This window comes from Carettochelys insculpta, chromosome 6, assembly GCF_033958435.1.
Source record: "Carettochelys insculpta isolate YL-2023 chromosome 6, ASM3395843v1, whole genome shotgun sequence".
In the NCBI taxonomy this organism is placed as follows: Eukaryota; Metazoa; Chordata; order Testudines; family Carettochelyidae; genus Carettochelys; species Carettochelys insculpta.
In genome coordinates, this window is record NC_134142.1 from 9,094,721 (window position 1) to 9,117,533 (window position 22,813).

Here is a 22,813-nt window from a genome sequence, read left to right on the forward strand (position 1 = left end):
ACTGACCCATGCAAACATCATTTGGCTCATGAGTTAGGAGAGTCAGGATGGAATCACACCACTCTTATGCAATTGTACAAGTTACTAGCAACATTGAGAACCCACCAAATCCTGTAAAACGTGGTGGGAAACCTATGAGGTATGGTACGAAACCAAGATTCCTCTACACAAGTCACAAGAACCAGAAGTGGAAACGAAACATTAAATAAAACGTATGGCTTTTATTTAAAATAAAATGTATTTATACATAGTCCATGGTTTAAAGACTATCCGAACAGAATACTAGTTATTTTGGAGGGCGGGGGGGGGGAAGGGAAGGAAGGGGCGGGAGCACCCTTATTATTATTATTAGTGTTCATTCTGCGTTGGTGCAGGATATGGGACATCTTGCCTCCAGGCATTAGAGTTATTAAAGACATTGTGGCACAACTGTAACAAAGTCAGATTAACTTAGATAAAAATGTATTGTACGGCAAGTTTTTTCCTAAATGGCTATCTGTATCTTTTAAAAGCACTGTAGAGTTAATATTGATAAACTAAATCTAATGCAAAATTTTATTTGGCTTGTGAGACCAGTTTAAAAAAAAACTGTACAATTTTATAAAATTTGTGTTTTTACATAAGTTACACAAAACCTATACTTCATAGACTTTTACTTCATATTGTAATAAAAAGGTTGCATATCATAGCCAGACAGTGAGTATGCTGGTGAGTACTAAGAGTGTTGTAATACAATATGGTGCAAAAATAAAAAAAGGGACAATATAAATGATTATCAAAAGGAAAGTTAACAAATAGGCTAAACTATAACAGACTAACAGAGAGGACAGTTCTTCAAAGCCCCCCAAAACTATCTTCAAAGTAACGTCCGGCTTTTGTAACTGTCCTAATTCATGTAGTTTGAAAACAGATTAAAATTGTAACCAAAAAGGTAACATGGTAAAATTTACAGTATTAAAAAAAACACTAAAAGAAAAAAACATGCATTAAACATGATAAATAGACTTCATATAGTTTAAGCCCTGGATAGCTTTGTAGTAAATGGCTTAGAGTTCTCTTTATAATTTGGCTAGTTTGAGTCAATCAAGTCTGATCGAGATCTGCCTGTTGTGTCTTGCGCACGGACCAGAGGCAGAATTTGCTACACTATGTAGCTCTCACACTGTCTCTTTGTAGCAGATTAACGGAAGTGCTCATTAGTGCACATACATTAACTGGTCTGGTAATGCAAAAATTTCCATAATTAAAAAGATACATTTCAAGCTTACTTTATTAAGCAGCATATTTCAGACAACAGCTTTTGAAGTTAAATATTAATACGGCCATCGGGTTTCTCTCAGTATACAGCTCATCAAACTCACACCCAGCCGCTAGTGAGTTTGTAGAACATCTCTTCATCTAAACTTTCGTTCTGATCTTTTGCTCGCGTTGACAAGAAGATGTAGCCACCAATGAATTCGTGAACCACTTTGCAATCCACCTCAGTACAAATGAAGGAAACCCTTACGTCATCTGCAAACTCTACGGTGACCTATAGTGCAAAACACACTGGATTAGGATAAAAAAAGATGTTCATTGTAAATTATACCAACTTCGAGATTTACCCCTCTTGACACTACTGTGCTTTATTAACCCAGATGTATCCTCTGTTGTTTACAAAAACGCTGTTAGGTAGCTGAAAATGAAGTAAATACTGTTCTTCTTAAAACATGGTTAGAGCTCTGGCCTTGTAAATCCAGGGTTGAGAGTTCAATCCTTGGGGAGCCTTTCAAGGGTCTGGAGCAGATTAAATTTAAAAAACAAAACAAAAAAGAAGAATTGTCAGGGGTGGTGATAGGTCCTGCCATGAGAGCAGGGCACTGGACTCTGACCTCTTGAGGTCCCTTCCAGTTCTAGGAGACATATGTATATGCATATGCATATGCATATTTAAAAATCTCCTTTTCCCCAAAGGAATAAGTCTCCCTTGTAGCAAACAATGGTATAAAGTTTCATGCTTGATCTTCTGTGTCTCTTTTCTAAACAGAAAATTAAAAAAAGATTGGATAGAGGACTACTGGGGGGCAGGATTTGCTCTCCCCCCAATTATTACTGTCCTCCAAGAAGCCTGTTGTGGCTCTGTTGAAAGTCTTTCACTTGAAGTCTTCAGAAAAACTCCTTCCAGTGATGTGTTTTGTTAACTCTTCATATCAGCACAATGTTACCACGTACTAGTCAAACTCTGGAATAAGTGACACCAACAAGTTCCTTGCTGAGCATCTGGTCCCAACAGCCTGGAATGCTGTGACTTAAGGAACTGGTTAAAAAAAATCCAAACAGTGCCCCACACAGCACACATCAGGAGGACCCCTCAGGCTAAGTTTTTTTAAATAAGGCAGTACTGACCAAAAAGATGCCTTACAATGGACATTTGGGCAAACAGTGTCTCCCCAGCCCTGTGAATACGGCTTTGCTTACCATTTTTATTTCCCAGTTTACATTCCACTGTTTCATGTTGCTGAATCGCCATGTTTTAATGGCATCTCCTGTGCTTGCATCCATTCTGATCAGTCTGTTATAGGCAATTCCAATCAGCTCCTCTTTCTTGCCCCCTTGGAACCTATGGCATGTAGATGTAAAAAAATGTAAACCGTACACATATGCAGACATGTTTTATGAGTCGGTTTAATAACTGGACACACAAGCTGAACCGATGTAATTTTAAATTTTTCTTTCCAAGGTGGGTACAGGAGGACTGTAAATGCAGAAATAGCTTAAAATCCTTCCCTAGACATTTAAATGGAAGTTTAAGTATTGGATGCAAACAAGTATGTGTGTGAATGTATAATTATACATACTGAAGCATTTTATAGAAGTTGTTTCTGTCTGAACTACACTGTTCCCAAAAGGAATATCTCCTGGTAACTTCAAATATAATCTGCGTGTTCATCCATGAAATTTTACCATCTTATTTAGCAGAACCACTGACCTTGCAATAAAGTGTGTGATGCCAAATTCCGGTAGAGATTGCCAAGCTTGAATAAACCGCATCTTGGCTTCAATTAGACTCATCTGAGCTACATTCTGATGGGCCTCCAATATCCGGGCTGTGATCTGAATGTGATGACACAGTCTTCAGGCTACTGTTGCATGTTTGAAATACTGTGTTAACCATCCCCCAAAACAAACAAACATCCTTCCCCCACAGCCCCAAAATCCTACACACCCAAGACCATGCATAAAAATATTATCCTCCCTGGTGGGAATTTTCATAAGTCAATTACACTGTCAGACAGATGTTTTTTCTGCAGCCTCTAAATGGCAGCTATACTTCATACACTATCAGACATGAAACGGAGTATCTTACAGAAAACTGCTGCCATTTTTGCTATGGTTAAAACATAAATATGGTGGTGTTTTTACCAGAGCACCACTGAACATTTTTGGGTTTTTTTTTTGTTTTGTTTTTTATACAAGGCATTTGATGCAAGCAATTTGAACGCCCATTAAGGTTCACAATGAGAATCAATTCCTGAAATGTACATTTCTAACACAAAGGATTTTTATTAGCATGTTGAGAGCATTAAACTACTGAGGATCATCATTAAATCTAAAAGAGCTACATTCCTTTAGGTGTTCTGTTTTAGGAGTACCCTTCATGTTAAAAGGTTTAAAAAACTACTTTTTAAAGTTATCTGAATATTATTTATTTTTACTGTCACTTACCAAATCTCTTATATAGCCTGGCTGTAGATGACAATGTGAATAAAAGAAAAGGAAGCAGAAAGAAAAAAAAGCAATCAGAAATATGGCAACCAAGCAAAGAAAAAAGTGCAAATTATCTGCAAATGAAAGTACGAGCAAAATCATGCAAATTGTCTTAGGAAGAGAAAACAGCAAAAAGTGAATGCAAGCATGAAAAAGCGAACAAGGAAACAACCATCCCTCATGTTATAGCCATCAAAAATTAGCAATGTCTCATTCATCCAGAATGATTTATAGGGATTTCTGAGTTCTACTGTTGGCCAAAGTCAAGAATTGAGTGAAAAGTCCCACCCCCATTCTTCTTTCAAGGGCCGCATCTTCGCTAGCAAGTTCTTTCAGAAAATCAGGCTCTCTTCCAAAAGAGCAAGCGGAGCGTCCACAAGCATTTCGAAAACACGGCGCTTCTTTCAGTGGCCCTTTTCCTCTCCCAAATGAGGAAGGCCACAGTAATAATAGGAGATTTCAATTATCCCCATATTGATTGGGTGCATGTCACCTCAGGACGGGATTCAGAGATTAAATTTCTTGATGCCTTAAATGACTGCTTCTTGGAGCAGCTAGTACAGGAACCCACAAGGGGAGAGTCGGTTCTCGATCTAGTCTTAACTGGAACGCAGGATCTGGTCCAAGAGGTAACTGTTACTGGACCGCTTGGAAATAGTGACCACAATATAATAACTTTTAATATTCCTGTGTTGGGAAGAACACCGCAGCGGTCAAACACTCTGGCATTTAATTTCAAAAAGGGGAATTACACTAAAATGAGGAAGCTAGTTAAACAGAAACTAAAAGGTAGAGTAATTAAACTAAAATCCCTGGAAGCTGCATGGAAACTGTTTAAAGACACCATACTAGAGGCCCAACTTAAATGTATACCCCAAATAAAAAAACACAGTAAGAGACCTAACAAAGAACCACCATGGCTAAACAGCCATGTTAAAAAGGCAGTGAGAGAGAAAAGGGCAGCTTTTAAAAAGTGGAAGTCAAATCCTAGTGAGGAAAATAGAAGGGAACATAAACACTCCCAAATTAACTGTCATAATGTAGTAAGAAAAGCCAAAAAAGAGTTTGAGGAACAGCTAGCCAAAAATTCAAAAAACAATAGTAAAATGTTTTTTAAATACATTAGAAGCAGGAAGCCTGCTAAAAAAGCAGTGGGGCCCTTGGATGATAAAGATATAAAAGGAGCGATCAAGGAAGACAGTGCCATTGCGGAGCGATTAAATGATTTCTTTGCTTCAGTCTTCACGGCTGAAGATGTTACAGAGGTTCCTAAATCTGAGCCGGCCTTTTTAGGCGACAAATCTGAGGAACTCACTCAGATTGAAGTGACATTAGAGGAGGTTTTGGAATTAATTGATAAGCTGAATAGTAACAAGTCTCCAGGACCAGATGGCATTCACCCAAGGGTTCTGAAAGAACTCAAATGTGAAATTGCGGAGTTATTAACAGTGGTTTGTAACCTATCCTTTAAATCCACTTTGGTACCAAATGACTGGAAGACGGCCAATATAACACCAATATTTAAAAAAGGCTCTAGAGGAGATCCTGGCAATTATAGACCGATAAGTTTAACATCAGTACCAGGTAAATTAGTAGAAACACTAGTAAAGAGTAAAATTGCAAGGCACATAGAAGAGCACGAATTGTTGGGCAAAAGTCAGCATGGTTTCTGCAGAGGGAAGTCGTGTCTGTCTAATCTATTAGAATTCTTTGAAGGGGTTAATAAACATGCGGACAAGGGGCACCCAGTGGACATAATATACCTAGATTTCCAGAAAGCCTTTGACACGGTCCCACACCAAAGGCTTTTATGTAAATTAGGTGGTCATGGGATAGGAGGAAAGGTCCTTTCATGGATCGGAAATTGGTTAAAAGACAGAAAACAAAGGGTTGGAATAAATGGTAAATTTTCACAATGGAGAGGGGTAACTAGTGGTGTTCCCCAGGGCTCAGTCCTGGGACCGATCCTGTTCAACTTGTTCATCAATGATCTAGAAAATGAGGTAAGCAGTGAGGTGGCAAAGTTTGCAGATGACACCAAGTTGTTCAGGACAGTCAAAACCAAAAGGGATTGTGAAGAACTACAAGGAGATCTCAGCAAACTGAGTGATTGGGCAGCAAAATGGCAAATGAAATTTAATGTGGGTAAGTGTAAGGTAATGCACGTTGGAAAAAATAACCCAAATTACACGTACTACATGATGGGGTCAAATTTAGCTACGACAGATCAGGAAAGGGATCTTGGAGTTATAGTGGATAGTTCTCTGAAGACATCCACGCAGTGTGCAGCGGCAGTTAGTAAGGCAAATAGGATGTTAGGAATTATTAAAAAAGGGATCGATAATAAGACAAAAGATATCATACTTCCCCTATATAAAACTATGGTACGCCCACATCTCGAGTACTGCGTGCAGATGTGGTCTCCTCACCTCAAAAAAGATATATTGGCATTAGAAAAGGTTCAGAAAAGGGCGACTAAGATGATTAGGGGCTTGGAAAGGGTCCCATATGGGGAGAGGCTAGAGAGACTGGGACTTTTCAGTTTGGAAAAGAGGCGATTGAGGGGCGATATGATAGAGGTATATAAAATCATGAATGGTGTGGAGAAAGTGAATATAGAAAAATTATTTACCTTTTCCCATAATACAAGAACTAGGGGACACCAAATGAAATTGATGGGTAGTAGGTTCAAAACTAATAAAAGGAAATTTTTCTTCACACAGCGCACAGTCAACCTGTGGAACTCCTTGCCCGAGGAGGCTGTGAAGGCCAGGACTCTATTAGGGTTTAAAAAAGAGCTTGATAAATTTTTGCAGGTCAGGTCCATAAATGGCTATTAGCCAGGGATAAAGTATGGTGCCCTAGCCTTCATAACAAGGGCAGGAGATGGATGGCAGGAGATAAATCACTTGTCTTCTGTTCTCCTTCTCTGGGGCACCTGGCATTGGCCACCGTCGGCAGATGGGATGCTGGGCTTGATGGACCTTTGGTCTGACCCAGTATGGCCATTCTTATGTTCTTATGTTCTTATGTTCCAAAAGATTCTTTTGGAAAAAAAGTCATGTGTAGACACCCTGGGAGCCCTTTGTTCAGAAGGGTGGTCCTCATGGGGCTGGATTTTTCAATCCCTGGCCCGTTCTTTCAAAAGAGCAGATCTCTCTTTTGATCTGCTTTTTTGGTGTGTGGACACGCTTGTCTGAAAGAAGATCGTCTTTCAAAAGATCATTGTAGTGTAGATGCGGCCAAGGTATTTAGTTGCATGAAACTCAAGTTTACTCCGCTTTACTGTGTGCAAAAGCGCTCTTGCTATTTAAAAATAAAGTAGCTTCTGCCACTTCAGATAAGGAAAGTATTCCTAAAGTGCCCTTCTCAGGCTGCATTAAAGATACCCCCACAGTTCAGTGACTACAAAGATTCTCAGAAGTTAAAACTGCCACCTGCTTTATGCATTCTCTTTCCCGAGGATACAACTACGCTAAGGGCTGCAACTGGAAATGCAGTGTTCCTTTTTACACCGGACTAAATATTTTAGATGTAAAACCACATAAGTTCATTGCTCTGAGCAGAGTAAATGCCACAAAAAAATCAAATCAGCACCCTCACATTACTACTTAAACATACTAAGCCTAAAAACACTTGTTTTTGTGTTTCTCTCAAGACCTTCTAAATCGCTTGCAAACCTGTAATACTTTAAAGGTCGACATAGTACACTCATCCCTTGCTGTATGAGCACAATTGGTTCCCACCTTTCTGCTTGTAGACGGGATGCTAAATTCTCATTAAAATACATGTAAAAGTCTCTGATCGGCGAAGGAGTGGCAGCATGCGGTGCTGCTTTTGAGAGGTAAGAGAACCTTGGGTTGGGGGGGCAGAGGGGGTTTAAAGGCTGGGGACAGTTTGAGGCCATGAGTAGGAGGAAGAGTTAAAAGCTGGGGGTGGGTAGCATCCAGGGGGCGGGGGTGGGGTTAAGGCTGCTGCAGGTTGGGTATGTGGCCGGTGGAGGCAGGGCCAGGCTGTGGTGGGTTAGGCCTGCGGGACCAGCCAAGGGGGGGACGGGTTGGTAGCACCAGGCTGCTGCAGGGTCAGTGGCGGAGTTAAGGCTGCTGTGGGCTGGGGCCACAGGGCCAGTGGGTGTGGGAGTCAGGCTGCCGAGGCCGGTCTGCGGAGCCAGTGGTTTAAGCCTGCCGGGGCCAGCGGGGGTTAGGCCGCCATGGGTTGGGGCCAGAGAGTGGGCGGGCAGGGATGTCAGCGCACACCAAATTGGAGCCGTGTGGAGTATGGTAAAGCTCGTAACAGTGGGGAGAGTTCACTCATTCAGTGAACTAAGGCGTGTATGTGTGCCCCTCATTTAAGCGAGTTCTTGTAAGTAACGTACTCATTTAACAAGGGATGAGTGTAAAACCATGAACCAATTTGTAACGGCTCTCAATCTAGTAACCATTACGGGCTGCATCCAATACTACCTATATAACCATGAGGATGTCACGAGGGCCACAGCTTTGTACTTATTGGGCTGCAAGGGGACCCACAGGTTACAGGTTGAGAACCTCAGAGTTAGCAATTAATTTATAAACCAAGTGTCTATGTTGCTGTATCTATCACTGCATCCCTCAGTCAACCTCTACCTGATACCATCGTTAACATGATCAAAGACATTCACATTTATATTGACCTAATGAGATCCTTAGTCCAATAATGAGACTATATGAGTTAGCGAAAACTTAACATTTATCTTTCACAGATCAGTGGATATTGTAAATGGACATTTCAAATTCATTTACACTTGATGGGAAACCCCCACCCCACCACCTCCCAAATTGCTCTCAAATTTAATAGCTTGGCGTTCCTTTTCAGCTAGCAACCTACATTCCACAAATTCCCTGAGGGCAGCACTTCCTCCATTCCCTTACTCCCCCGTCACATGATGCTGGGGAATAATCAGCCTCAATGCAGTCTTACACAGCCTCCAGGAGACCAAGGAGGAGGAGAGTAATAAAATGCAAAGGGAGCAAAAAACTGCCGAATATGCTTGTTGCCTTTCTAAATGAAAGGCTCTATTTATGCTTAACTAGTCATTGAAAGGGATCTATGGCTTTTCAGAATTGTTGTCCTGGCTTTTACCAGTCTAACTGCTATCTCCCATTTTCAGCGCTACACCTATTGCTTCTCAAATGAAGATATACACACACTAGGTAAACACCACAAGTGAATAGTTTCTCTAGGGTCTATTTCACTATATGCTCAAGTCCACATACAATGAACGATAAGTTATAATTTGTTGTATGTGCAATCCTTCCCCATCCCCCTGGATATAAAGGCTTATTCAGAGAACAATACGGGCTATAGAAAATGAAATTCCACTGCCTGGAAATGATATTGTGCCAATAAGTAACTATTTTCCTGCTTCTCTGCATGGCAAACCCCCTTCTCATGCTAGAGATCAGATTCAGACACAGTAATTTAACTACAGATTAACAATCAGGTTACTGGAGTTTATTAAATCATTAAAGAGACACTGAGCAGTGGTTTACTTCTTTTTTGCAGCTTTAGCCAAATACTGGGTAACACTGTGTTTTGCTCTGTGTGTTTCATGTCAGAAATAATCTGGCTCTGCCCTGCATTGACTACAGATAGATCACTACTCGAATATTAAGTCACAGCTCTTTAAAAATGAATATTTTCAATGGCTGTTATTTCATCTGTTTACAAATGTTGTTAGCCATGTGACTAAAACTAACAGAATGTATTAACAAAAAAAGCCTGCATGGAACACATGATAAAACAATGGGAACCTAAATTAATCCCAAGGATTTCTTATGAGCCTTGTCAAGTAAGCAGAACTAAAAATCAATTCTTTCTGCTGATTTACTCTGCCACGGAAGACCCATTAGATTAAAACTAAGAGTTACACAGAAAATGAACAACATACTTATGTGCAAATAGTCTAGAATCTGATGCATGGAAAAGAAGTTCCAAAAATGTGCATGAAGTAACTGACCCCACCATTCAGATTCTGGGAGACTGTCAGAGTCTGCTATCTTATGGCAAATTTGACAAACACACTCTGCATGAAATAGTTAAGAATACTGGGACTACATGCACCGAGATATTGGCTCAAGACTTCAAAGTAGATTTACATATGATTTAATCAGCAGTGCAGTCGAATTTGGTTAAAATGAATTGATATTTTGAGTACCTGGGATAATATCCTAACCCCTACTGGAGGCATCTACTGACATAACAAAATTTAAATAGACTTCATCAATGGGGCCAGGATTTCACACTGGGTCACAAAAGTAAGTTTTCTGGAAAATGACTAAAAACACCAGTACCTGTTTGTTCTTGTACTTTTTCAGGTAGCGCGGTGAAACCAGACATTCTGGATTAATGTCAGTTGTGACTTGTTCTGGGATTAACTGCGGATCTGGGTTCAAATGCTGCATCTTCAAAAACGACAGAATATTCTGAACTTCTAAGTTGTACGAGCTGTCTGCCATGGTCTTGCCCTTGGAAGCTAGCCTGCAGGCTGCCATCCAGTGCGCATACTGCCTCTCCTGCAATTAAAAGGAAAGGGGCGTTTGTAGGAAGGCATTTTTTTTTCAAATGTTCAAACAAAGCTCTGTTGAATTTTTCAGTATAAGAATCAAACTGAAACATATCAAGAGTGTCAAAAACCTGAGTAAAGTGTAGGATATAACAATGGACCATGAGGAAAAGGAACAAAGGCCAGTCTCATATATTACATCTATCTACACACAATGCCGTGGGTCTGTCCAAAAGACCATGACCAGCTTATCAAAACATAAGCTATGATGTAGAAGTGAACCGGGGGCAAAGAGAAGAGAAAACACAAGGCCAGCAACAGACTTACACTATCACAGCGAAGCCAGATTTCATTCATACCATCTGCAACTGGAATCAGAAGCTTGATATTAAACTTCTGACCAGAGATGTTTACATCAGGAGTAACCTCACAGCCTGTGATAAAGAGGAAGTCATTAGTGCGGATGCAGAAACACACACGCTAAATAAATAACCATGCCAGTCTAATAGTATTAAAACTGTTCCAGTGATATTTTGCGTTACAACCTGGCTGAGGAACATACACCAGGCTTTGTTTCTACTAAAAGAGGTAAAAACAACATGGAAATCAGACAGAAAAAACCCACTAAACATGGCGTTAGGAATAAACTGATGCCTTGCAGCTAAAACCAGAACTATCGCCTGGTTGCAAAGGGTGTGGCACTGTGGAGAATAGAAGACCAATTGCAGGATTTAGCTCACTGTTTACGTTACAATCTAGGCTATAACATTTCAGCTTCTGTGGTGAATCATCTCCAAGCCGATGGCAGAAAAAAGAAAACAATAAAAAGCATCCAACACATTTCAATTCAATTTGACATGACAAAATTTGCATGACAGTGAAATTGCATAGTCTAATAATTCTTTTAGAACAGCAAATCCAAATGTCAGTTTTAGATTAGTGACACCCAACTGATCATTCTGTAAAGATTACGTGGGTTGGGTGTACCACGTATATCTTTAATGATGAGGTGCCATTTTTTCCTCAGAGTTGGTTGCCAAAAAAAAAACTTAAAAGTATTTATATTGGATCTTAGGCATTTGAGAACTCCAGTTTCTTGAAAACATTCACATTAATGTGGGCTTCATTTCAGCTCAGGCTCCAAGATTCTTTTAAAATGCAGTCAGAAGCAGCGACATCAAGAAGTCCCAAAAAGGTATTTCAAGCTACACATCTCCCTAACTATAATGTGAGATCATCTGGAAGCCTATTTGTTGTTGCCTCCATGGTAAAAAAATTAAATCTGTCAAGTAGCTTCTGCTGCTCCACAGCCCTCTGAGCTGGAATAGTTTACTTCTGAATATGTAAGAAAGGCCAATAGCCTTAGGAATTTAAATGTAACATTCACATCTTGCAGGCTGTGTTTGAGTAAGAGCTGTGTGCTTATATAATAGACAAGAGGAAAGAAAAGCCTGCATTTGAGGAGAAAATGTTTCTATTTACAACTGATTTGCTGCAATCTCTACTTGTTTTTAAAGGTTGGATGTCTATTTCACTAAGTCCATCCCAAAAATAGCATTACAGAATATATAGGTCTTATATGCTGTAATTCAATGGGCTCGTCTATGCTACCTCCCTCCTTCGAAGGTACAAATATGGGGCAACTTCGCAGTACCGGCGGGTGAGCTAGATGCAAGCTGGCACTTCTAAGTTAACACACTTCGAAGTTGCCGCGGGGGGAATTTGCTTAATGAAGTGCTCCATATGCACTGCAGCACTTCATTAATAAAACTCCCAACACCCTACTTACCATTCTCCCTTTGAAGGAGGTAGGTTGTGTAGACACAGCCAATGTTTCTTAAACTTTCTGAGACCATGGAACACCAAACAATTATCTATTTTTTATGTTAACACCTATGAACATTTTCTTTAAAAAATAGCTGTCAGACCCCCCCAAAAAAAAAAGCAAAAGAAAAAAAAAAAGCAACATATCTCTCAAAACCAGAATGAAGTTGTTTCATCAGGTATCACAGCAGTGAAGAAGTAACATTGCATCTGGTTGCAACAACAGGAAATATCTACCAGCAGGGTATTTTTCCAAATGCTCACAGCACACCTGTGAGTAGTTCATGGCACACCAGTGTTCTGTAGGACACAATTTAAGAACCACTGCTCTGACTTATTTTTATTGCACTTTAGAAGCTAGGTATCTGTACCATCAATTAAAATAAATACAGATCTCAACAATGAGCTTTGAATACTTTTACTAGGCGAAAACAGGCTACGACTTCTACCAGGCTTCTGATCCACATGGCATAATCTATACTATTACCAAAATCACTTATTCAGATGTGTATTTTTATACCACACTTAGAAACTGCAGTCACTTTTCCTTTAATATTCAACACTAGAATGACATTTAAGTGCAAAACAAAAATGAACGAACGTATACATAAAAGGGGACAATGACACACTTGTTTGGATGATGTTACTAGAAAAGCATGTCTCTTTTCTCCTAAAAAACAAACAAAAAAAAAGCAGTCTTATGGCACATTAAAGGCTAACAAATTCATTTACTAGGTAATGAGCTTTCCTATTTTTTGTGATGCTAAAGGACTGCTTGTTTTTTCGTGAAGCTACAGGCTAGTGTGGCTACCCCCTGAGACTACTTACCTCTTAAGTTCATTTGATGAGCTGGAGTCCCATTGGATTCATCTTTGCTTTTATAGCAGGAAATGGATGTGTCTTTGAAGGTGCACCAGTATTGCTTGTAACCTTTCAGCGTCAGTTTCTTAGGCCTGCCAGACAGGTGGATATTACTACATTAGAGCTACAATTCACAGGGGTAATAGCGTTTAGTTTCAGGGACACTGCAGATAGCTGGGCTCTTAAGCTGATCTTCTGTACCTTGATCATGTCCCATATTGAAGTCCTTATCAGAAAGCCAGGTGTGCTTACCTCCCTAACCATATCACGTGTCATCTAGGTTTAGCCCCCGCCATGACAATAACATACAGTAAACAAACTAATGCACAAGTGATCCCACTGGATCATTAACGAAGATGCACTGTTACTTGTACACTTCTTATTTTCATTACATTGTTATAGGGAATATTTGTACAAGAAAAATAAAACAAGGTAAAAAGATTGGACTCTTGTATCCAAGTACTTCCAAAGAAGACACGTGTCAGGATAGTTCCTATTAATGTCTACAAAAAGAAACTTTCACGAGTCATGGAAAAAGGTTGCTTTTCTCCTGTACTAATAAAATAAATTTATTTATTATTTTGATGGTTGATGCTTAGATATTTAATGAAAAATCATGATATCTATTAAAGAAAAAAAACAGCAAATCAACCATATGTAGTCTCTTCTGGGCACCTCATTTTCATATGGTTTATACAGTAAACCCTTGAGATACTCTTGGGTTAACGTGTCTTGGGAAACTGCTCCTGTCAGGAGCAGCAGCCTGACTCTGCAGGAGTTGTTTCCCAGTTCCAGGAGTGCCAGGGAGCTGGGAACCAGGCAGCCACCTGGCTCCTGGCTCTCCTCTGTTTGCAGGGCCAGGAAATTGACCAGGGCAACAGCCTTAGTGAGTTTTCTGGCTCCAAGGAGCGGAGGAGAGCCAAAAGCCAGGCTGCCCTGATACTGACTCCCCTCCACTGGCTGGAGTCAGGAAACTGACCCAGGTTGCTGCCCCAGTCAGTTTCCTGGGTCTTGCAAGTGGCAGGGAGATGGGAACCAGGCTGCCCCATGGTTCCTTGCTCCCTGCCACTCAGAGCCAAGAAACTGACCAGTCCTGCACGCCCAGGGAGCCCTGAACCAGGTGGCTCCTGTCTCCCCTCAACTTGCATGAAAATTTGTGTTACATGCGGGTTGTAAGAACACAACCCCTGCGGAACTCGAGGGTTTACTGTAACAGCTTTGCAAAGGCAAAGGGCTGTCCAACTAAAGGCTTTGGTGCCCTCTCTGTGGGAGGCATGGATGCTAACTCCACAACCAGCCACTTGGCAGCCACAGCAGCCCTTCAGGACAATTCTCTTCTGCTAAGCTGCAGGGAGCCGTAAAAGCTACCATCTACTGGAGTGAAACCCACACAGCGTTAGCCCCCTCCCCACTTGACTGTACACTTCACTCCAGGGCAGCAAGCATTTTAGATGCTACTAGGTGAACTTCAAGAAAGGTTTAGGAGATTCAATCCAGGACAATATTTAGAGCATCAGTGCACCTATTCTGGCCTCCCATTGGGTTCCTGCTTTGCTATTCCACAGCCCAGCACAGCGCCCAACCACTTTCTCCCTCTTCAAACCACCACTGGGTCCTTCCTCTCCTTTTTCAATCACCCCTCCAAAAGAGGAGGGAGGAATCTGTTCTCAAACATTCTACGTCTCTGGTAGCAAAGCTCCTTCCGTTTTAAGGCTAGCGAGAACTATGGTGCTCAATAAGCCTTGAATGGCGATGTTCAAATCCCAACATGTGAAATGTAAAGAGGAGGTGCCCAGCAAACAACAGGAAGACAACCGACTCCTCCTGTCAAGTCTAAAGAAAGTATGGAGAGAGGTGTTCTTGGTACTGGAGAAACCATGGAAATGTGGGGGAAGGGTTCAGAGGAAGTCAGGGGGAGGGGGAGAAAGTACAGCCCAAAGCTGCTGCAGATACCACAATACCCTGTGTGTGGTTATGGGAAGGCTCAATTTTAAAGTCCCTTCCCTAGTCAGTTTTCTTTTTAAGATGTTCAGCTTCTAGCCAGAGAAGAAAAATGAGCAGGTTTTTCCATCTTTTGTCTGAATGCCTTGATCCACATTTCCCTTTGCAACACTCCTTTTATTCCTCTAACCTGCAAAAGGGGCCAGGCAGGGCACTTTGGCTGCTACGCTTAGCCACTAGACTGGTATGGGTGACCTTAAGTCTCTCGAGCCCAGGGACAACAGTGCTTCTTTCATGAATTAGTGTTGCAACTTTGTGTCAGTTAAGTGTGTTTCTTATAACAAACTGCCCCCCCCTTCTGTTTTTTTTTTTTTTTTTAAAGTTCTGACAATATGCTCTAGACTTTTTATAGATGATGAGAGACCTTTCCGTTTAAGATACTCTATTTAGGAAATCAGGTGACTAGAGCAGTGGTTCCCACCCTTTTCAGTTACACGGCATTACTTCAATGAGACGAATTATTTCACGGTGCATCCACTTTTTTCAGCTCCGTTGAATGCTCACAAACATCACATTTACTGCGGCTACAGTCTTATTAGGGCGGTCTGCAACCTAGTCATGAATACAACAAGCTAAACAGGGATCGAATGGGAAGTTGAGTAATGGAGTAACTGCTGAAAAGGTCAGTGTTACTCAATTGCTCGGGGGGGGGGGGGGCGCTCCAGACAGCAGCCTTCATTCCCCACCAGCTCGCTGCAGATGGGATGTGAGATAAATTGCATCCCAGCTCCTGCCCTGCTTCCTCCCTTGCCACAACAGGGAAGGGACGTGAGCATCCCACCAGCCCGTTTGGGCTAGGAATTGGCATTTCAGCTGCCTCCTGGCATGAACAGGCTCCTGAAGGGTCAGCATTTCCCTCACAGTGGATTGGCAAAACACCATCATCATGAGTGGAAACTGACAAATCCTGCACCAGCTGGAGCTCAAGTGGCAAGGCTGCCTGAGTCCCAGCTGGCATGCAGTTTGTTAATTTCTCCCCGTGGTGGTGCTCTGCAGAGCCCCAGTGAGGGGAAACCGATGACATTTCACAGCACACTTGGACAGTTCCTAAGGCATACCACTGTGTCACAGTACACTGGCTGAAAACTACTGGACTAGAGGAACAAACATTGGTTTCAATCCGTACCATCTGCTTTCTGTCAAGTAGTGGCAGCTTCAGCTGAAGCCACTGTCAGCACTTCAGACACACTTGGCTCACTGTCTGGTTGCAGGCTAAAGAAATCAAGCCCCAGTTTGTTCAAAATGCAGAAACAAATTTGGCTGAAATTCAACTATTTAACCTACAGCAGATGCTGGAACTCAAACAAAGACAAAACACGACGATAGCCAGGTTTGGAGAATTCAGGAACCTAGAGCATCCAGTGCTTTGCCTTACAGATTTTTTCTATTTGTTTAACCTTTCTGCATATTAAAATTTCATTTTAAATAAATATTCACATCCCTTTTCTCTAGGCACACTTATCCAAGGGAGTCTTGTGAGTCTAACACCTTCCAGACAAGCAAGGTCTGTCCCAAAACTAGAACTCTAGTTGGCCAATCAGCTAGCTTCCCAAGTTATGCCTTTTTATTAACAATTAAGTATGTTAAACCATATTGATAACTAAGACCCCCTCTCTCTCTTTTGCTCTCTCTCTCTCTTTAAAAGGCCCCCCCTACATGAACAGAGACTTTAGTCCTGAAGCTGTGCTGCAGTAATCAAAATACACAACAGAGTCGCAGTCGAGTACTATAGTTAACTTGACAAATATGCATTATAAATGGTCAAAAACTTTTTCACTGAACAAGTGATAGTTTGTTTTCTTGATCCACAGCCTATTACAAAATAAAGGTTAATTACAACACTGCTTTGAGGCAGTTGTTTTCCTTCTGTTCTCTGAAGTGCTGTTGAAATCGCTGTACAGATTCCAGAACTTCCTATCATGTCCTTCACACAGTGGACACTATATTGCAAGAGATGACCACGACTGCCAAAACATTAGTCAAGATCCAAACATGGTTATTCCCAGTTGTCAGACGCCATGATGCAATTTATAATTTAAAAAAAGCACTACAGGAGATAGAAGAGCACTACAGTAAACTCAAGCCTGCTTCTTTTGGCATCCAGAAAAGAACAGATTAGATGGCCAATTGTTTGCTATTCATCCAGTCTCTCAAACCAAGAAAAACACTTGAGTGAGGTTTCTAGTTATGTGATACAGTTCTAATTTTAGGATAGCTTGATTAGCTCATTGGCATAACATTAAATAAACACTTAATCTCCAGCCTAAAGAGCAGCCTAAGCATGTCCCCGTTCCCAACTCCAGTAGTGTACGTGTGAGAGGTGGGGAGGACTAAGGAATAATGGAAGATACTTAAACATTCGAAGAACTGAATCACTGTACTAGAAAACGTAGTAAAGCTACAGCTGAGTCCTTTAAATAATGTCAAGTGACTAGTTTATAGAATAGGCAGAATATAAAGTGGAACATAGGGATGTGAATATCCCTTAAAATAGTTACCTAGTTAAATGACTAAAATTATATTGTTTTATCGGTTAACTGCTGGTGGGCCACTCCAGCGCAGCTGGGGCTGGCACCCTGCCTCCCAACCCAATCTGCTCCAGTGCGGCTGGGGCAGCTTCAGCCTGGTGTGGCTGGCAGTCTAACTGATTATCTGGAAATTATTTTATTAAGCCTAATGCTTACTGGGTAACCAGTTAACCTCTTACACCCTAGTGGAAATGAACAGGAAGCTTTAATATCTAGAGCACTATAGCATTTTAGCTAAACAGAAACTATCAAGTCAATGTGCTAGAAGGTATTTCACGAGTTACACAAATCCAAATAGCAGCGTACAGCAAAGAACCCAGACAGTCGGGTGGAATGGGAATTATGCAGTACAGTCATTAATGATTCATTGACATCAGTTTCACAAGCACCTCTTCCCATCAGTACTTACTTGAACACTTTAATGTAGTCGGCAAGCTCAGGAATGGAAGTGATGTCACCCTAAAAATAAAAGATCACTCGTTTGATTTGTTTGCCAATTATCTGAGTCAGTTCTAAGATGGGAAGGTCCCAAACCAGGGCACTGGGGACTACGGTTCAGTTTAAAGGACAATGCCATGCAATTACTCAATTTCCTAAGTTATGGGGAGTGCGGGGTGGAAACTCCTTGATAGAACTTCACGGTCAAATGTCAAGGGCTTGCAGATCACAGCCTACTTTATTAGAATACAGTTTATGTCACAGACAGAGAAAAGAAAATTCACTCCAAAGTGATGTTGCTTTGAATCTCTATTCTCTCTGCACACAAGTAGTAGGAGACTACTGACTCATTAATATAGGTTTTTAAAAGGTCAGTGCAGGTTGAATCTCTAATCTGGCACCCTCGGGATCTGACTGGTGCTGAATGAGTGAATTTGCCAGACCATAGGAGGTTAATATTGTCCAGCAGCATTACCAACACTTTCACTGCTTACTGGGCTCTTAGAAGACATTAAGGAGTAAATTAGAGCTAAACAACAGCACAGAACACAGAGCCAGGACTGGTGGTTACTATCAGACTTTATGGGACCCTGGGAAACTTGGCTACCCCCATGATAGCTGGTCTTACAGCTAACTAAAATCATGCTGGATTACGGATGTTGCCGGACAAGAGTGCCAGACTACAGAGGTTCCACCAGAACCAGTTCCACTGGAGTTGATTCTGCTCTCTCTCTCTCTCTCTCTCTCTCTCTCTCTCTCACTCTCACACACACACTTCAAGCTGTTTAGGACTGGTTTCATGTTTGAAGATCAACATAGGTTCTCTACAACAAAGATGCGGATTTAAAATATTACAGCGGGTTGCTTAATTGCTTCCCAATTGTTTAAAATGGAAATCTTTCAGTATTTTCACATTTAATTTTATCCCAAAAGATATTATATGGATTTCAGATTAACAATTCTCAAGGGATCAGATTAAGCAATTCAGGAATGACCGATTCAAAACTTTTCCACGGCCATTTTCAATACTGTTCCACCCAGAGATAGCATGTTTACTTTCAAATAACTATCACTAGCGTCACTGATTGTTGAAGAAACTTCCCAAATGAACAACTTATTTGATTATCTACTAACCACATACACTTACCCAGCTGCACCTGGTACCATTTGCTGAAAGACACAGATATTGAATTGGACAGTTTGAACCACTGTGTCATTTCTAAACTTTTAAACTCTTCTCGGGCAGGGCAGACCCCTCGATATGTTTCGAATCATTTTCAGGGGCACTGAAATCTGAAGGTTCCTCTTATGAAAAAACACAAGAGCACTAATTTATATGTGTCATCTAGACCAGCAGTGGGCGATGAGCTGGAGGTGGTACAGCAGGGTTAGCCCCTAAAGGGCCCCCAACACTTTAATACCTGTACATCTGCAGGTATGACTGCTTGCAGTGCTCATTGGCCACACATCATCACTCCTGGCCAATGGAAGCCACGGGAAGCGATGTCCCAGTTTGCATCGCTTCCTGAGGCTCCTATTGCCAGGAATGGTGATCTGGGGCCAACAGCAGTTGCAAGCAGCCGCACCTGCAGACATGCTGGTAAATAAAGTGATGGAGCTGCCAGAGGCTAACCTGGTAAACTACATCCGGCCCGTGGGCTTATTGCTCAAAACTGATTTAGGCAATTTTCTTCTTCCCACAGTACATCCATCAGAGGGAACACAAAGCTCTAAAACTCTGTTTTTAGTAACGATAACTTTAGAAAGCAAAAGCTACACTTAAGACGTCTGCTAAAACAGAGAGGGGAAAAAACCCCCCAAAACTGGAAGGCGTCCGTCTTTTATCTGCCTTGAAAGAGTCTTTTCGCCTGCTTTGACAGGGTTAGAACATAAGCATGTGATTTCAGAGGCGGCATAAAGGTGCCTTACTCCATTTCATTCAGAGGAGCAACTCCAGTAAGACACACAAACCTTTCTAGGCTGGCATTTGGCCTGAATTCTTCTTTCACAGCTCTGTTCCACAGAAGAGCCAACTAATACAATAGAACTGTGTTTTACAAGCTTTATAATTTGAAACTAGTCCTGTTGACTAGGGCTTCTAGCTGCTACGGTAATACAAAAATAATAAAAATTGCTTTACAGAAAAAAAAATCTCAAGCACACTATTAAACTACTTGAGGCCAAAACCACTACCCAAATTATATTTTCAAAATTACTTGTTATGAAACTTACACATGAAGCAGTATGGTGGCTTCTTCTGGCATTGTAAAGCTTTGTCCACCAATTAAGAAATAGTGGAAGAAAAACTACATATGTTCAGAACTGGGTATTTTCTAAGCAATTAGCTGAAATAAATGTGTATTTCATTTGTGTTTTCCTTGATGCTGCTCTATTTCACACATACAGTCATTCAACTATTTCGCGCATATACTGATCATGTTATAATGGGGCCCTACTTCACTCAGTTTTCCACATGAGTAAGCTAATGCTTCAGGAGGCCAGTTTGACTCACTTGTGGTCTAGACTGGAGTCTAAATCTTCTTGCCTCACAGCTTGTTGCTATAGCCACAGATTTATTGTTTATTTATTTATTTCTATGGGAGGACATTTATATGCAAGCTGATTGGACAGTATGACGGCAGGTAACATTTGGTGTAAAGGGATATACATAAGAACAAACAATCTGAGCTACTGATGCATGTCAGCAGGGTCTAGATTAACTGAGAAAGGAGATATCTGAAGAACTCAATGAAATCATCCACTCAGTAACAGGCATTGGTCTCTCTCTCTCTCTTTTATACACACACACACACACACACACACACACTCTCTCTTTTATACACACACACACACACACACACACACACACAAAAAACAGTCCTGTAGCACCTTACAGCGTGGTAATTTTACTCATTAGCATTTATTGACCATTAGGTGTTAGTTACAGTGTATTATACTGCATTAAAGGGTTAGAGCACAATGCCAAAAATGTTATATTTACTAGGGTATCTTCACACTACCATACGAACTTCTCTAGTCCAGCACCCTCTGGATCTGACTGATGCCAAATGAGAGAATTTGCTGAACCACGGGAGGTCGGTATTGCCCAGCAGTGTTACCAACACTTCCATTGCTGACTGGGCTCTTGGAAGGCATTTACCAGTAAATTACAGCTAAATAACAGCACAGGACACAGAGCCAGGACTGGTGGCTTGAAACAAACTTTATGGGACCACAAGAAACTTGGCCAAACTGATGGTAAGTGGATACCTGGCTAACTAAAATCGTGCCAGACACAGATGCTGCTGGATGAGAAGTGCTGGAGTAGAGAAGATCACACTGTATTGGATTTAAGGAGGGTTGCAGTGCTCAGTTCTAACGAACTCCTCTTAAATTCAAGACAGCAGAAAAGTTTCCAGGGAAGGGCACCCAAAATGATCAGAGGCATAGAAAAGACTTCCACTGGAGGGTCAATTAAAAAGATTGGGCCTATTTAGTGTACAGAAAAGACAAATTAGAAGGGACCAAAGGAGTTTTTCCTTCACCAGCAAATTTATTATTCGTACACACTTAAGTTTGCTGACCATAAGTACTTATTCAACTTTAAGCAGACATTAATTCTTACCAGAATTGTTGATGTTTTACCACCTTCTAAAGTAATTTCCAAGTCAGAAAGGGCAGCGTCAACTTCATCAACTTCTTTATCACTGTTGTTCAAGTGATTTTCTGATGACATGATTGATAGTTTATTGATGTGGTACTGAAATACAAGTTAGAGACCTTACTGATTTTAAATATACTTGGCAGAATACTTCAGCAGAATACTCCAAGGCTCAGTTCCGAGGGTGGTGGTGTTCAACATCTTTATTAATGACCTGGATGAGGGACTGGATTGCACCCTCAGTAAGTCTGCGGATGACACCAAGCTAGGGGGAAGGTAGATATGTTGGAGAGTAGAGACAGGATCCAGAGTGAGCTGGATAAATTCGAGAATTGGGCCAAAAGAAATCTGATGAGGTTCAACAAGCTGAAGTGTAGAGTCCTGCACTTGGGATGGAAGAATCCCAAGCATTGTTATAGGTGGAGGACTAACTAGCTAAGTAGCAGTACGGTGGAAAGGGACCTAGGGGTTACAGTGGATGAAAGGCTGGATATGAGTAACAGTGTGCCCTTGTAGCCAAAAAGGCCAATGGCATATTGGGTGGCATTAGGAGAAGCATTTTGAGCAGATCTAGAGAAGCTGTTGTTCACCTCTTTTTGGCACTGGTGAGGCCACAGCTGGGAGTATTACATCCAGTTTTGGCCCCCCCCAGTATAGAAAGGATGTGGATGTGCTGGAGCAGGTTCAGTGGAGGGCAACGAAATGATTAAGGGGCTGGAGCACATGACCTATGAGGAGAAGCTGAGGGATTTGGGCTTATTTAGTCTGCAGAAGAGAAGACTAAGAGGTGGTTTAATAGCAGCCTTCAACTGCCTGAAGGGGTGCTCTAAAGAGGATGGAGACAAACTGTTCTCAGTGGTGACAGACAGCAGAACAAGGAGTAATGGTATGAAGTTACACAGGGAGAGGAGTAGGTTGGATATTAGGAAAAACTACTTCACCAGGTGGGTGGTGAAGCGCTGGAATGTGTTGCCTACAGAGGTGGTACAATTTCCATCCCTAGAGGTTTTTAAGTCCCGGCTTGACATAGTCATAGCTGGGATGATTTAACTGAGGTTGATCCTGCTTGAAGCAGGGGGCTGGACTTGATGACCTCTTGAGATCCCTTCCAGCCCTATGATTCTATGAATAAAAAACCACCATCTGAACTCAGGAGAAATCTCACTATTGTCACATTTATCGTCACCTACTTGAAAAGCTATATGGAAG

General features: G+C 41.4%; 1 protein-coding gene across 5 annotated transcripts in view; it reads right to left on the reverse strand.

Annotated features, from left to right (window-relative positions):
* Positions 1–212: 212 nt before the first annotated feature.
* Positions 213–22,813, reverse strand: part of FERMT2 (FERM domain containing kindlin 2) — a 100,991-nt gene continuing 78,390 nt past the window's right edge. For 2 of the 5 annotated variants that reach the window (XM_074996222.1, XM_074996223.1), the window contains exons 9-17: positions 21,569–21,703; positions 17,915–17,964; positions 12,944–13,068; positions 10,619–10,725; positions 10,080–10,301; positions 3,706–3,726; positions 2,969–3,093; positions 2,458–2,599; positions 214–1,531 (exon numbers count right to left, since the gene is read on the reverse strand). In XM_074996222.1, the coding sequence (XP_074852323.1) occupies positions 1,358–1,531; positions 2,458–2,599; positions 2,969–3,093; positions 3,706–3,726; positions 10,080–10,301; positions 10,619–10,725; positions 12,944–13,068; positions 17,915–17,964; positions 21,569–21,703 (1,101 nt within the window). In that variant the 3' untranslated portion in view covers positions 214–1,357. Of the gene's footprint in view, positions 1,532–2,457; positions 2,600–2,968; positions 3,094–3,705; positions 3,727–10,079; positions 10,302–10,618; positions 10,726–12,943; positions 13,069–17,914; positions 17,965–21,568; positions 21,704–22,813 lie in introns of all 5 variants that reach the window. The other 3 variants (XM_074996226.1, XM_074996224.1, XM_074996225.1) reach the window with 2 other exon arrangements.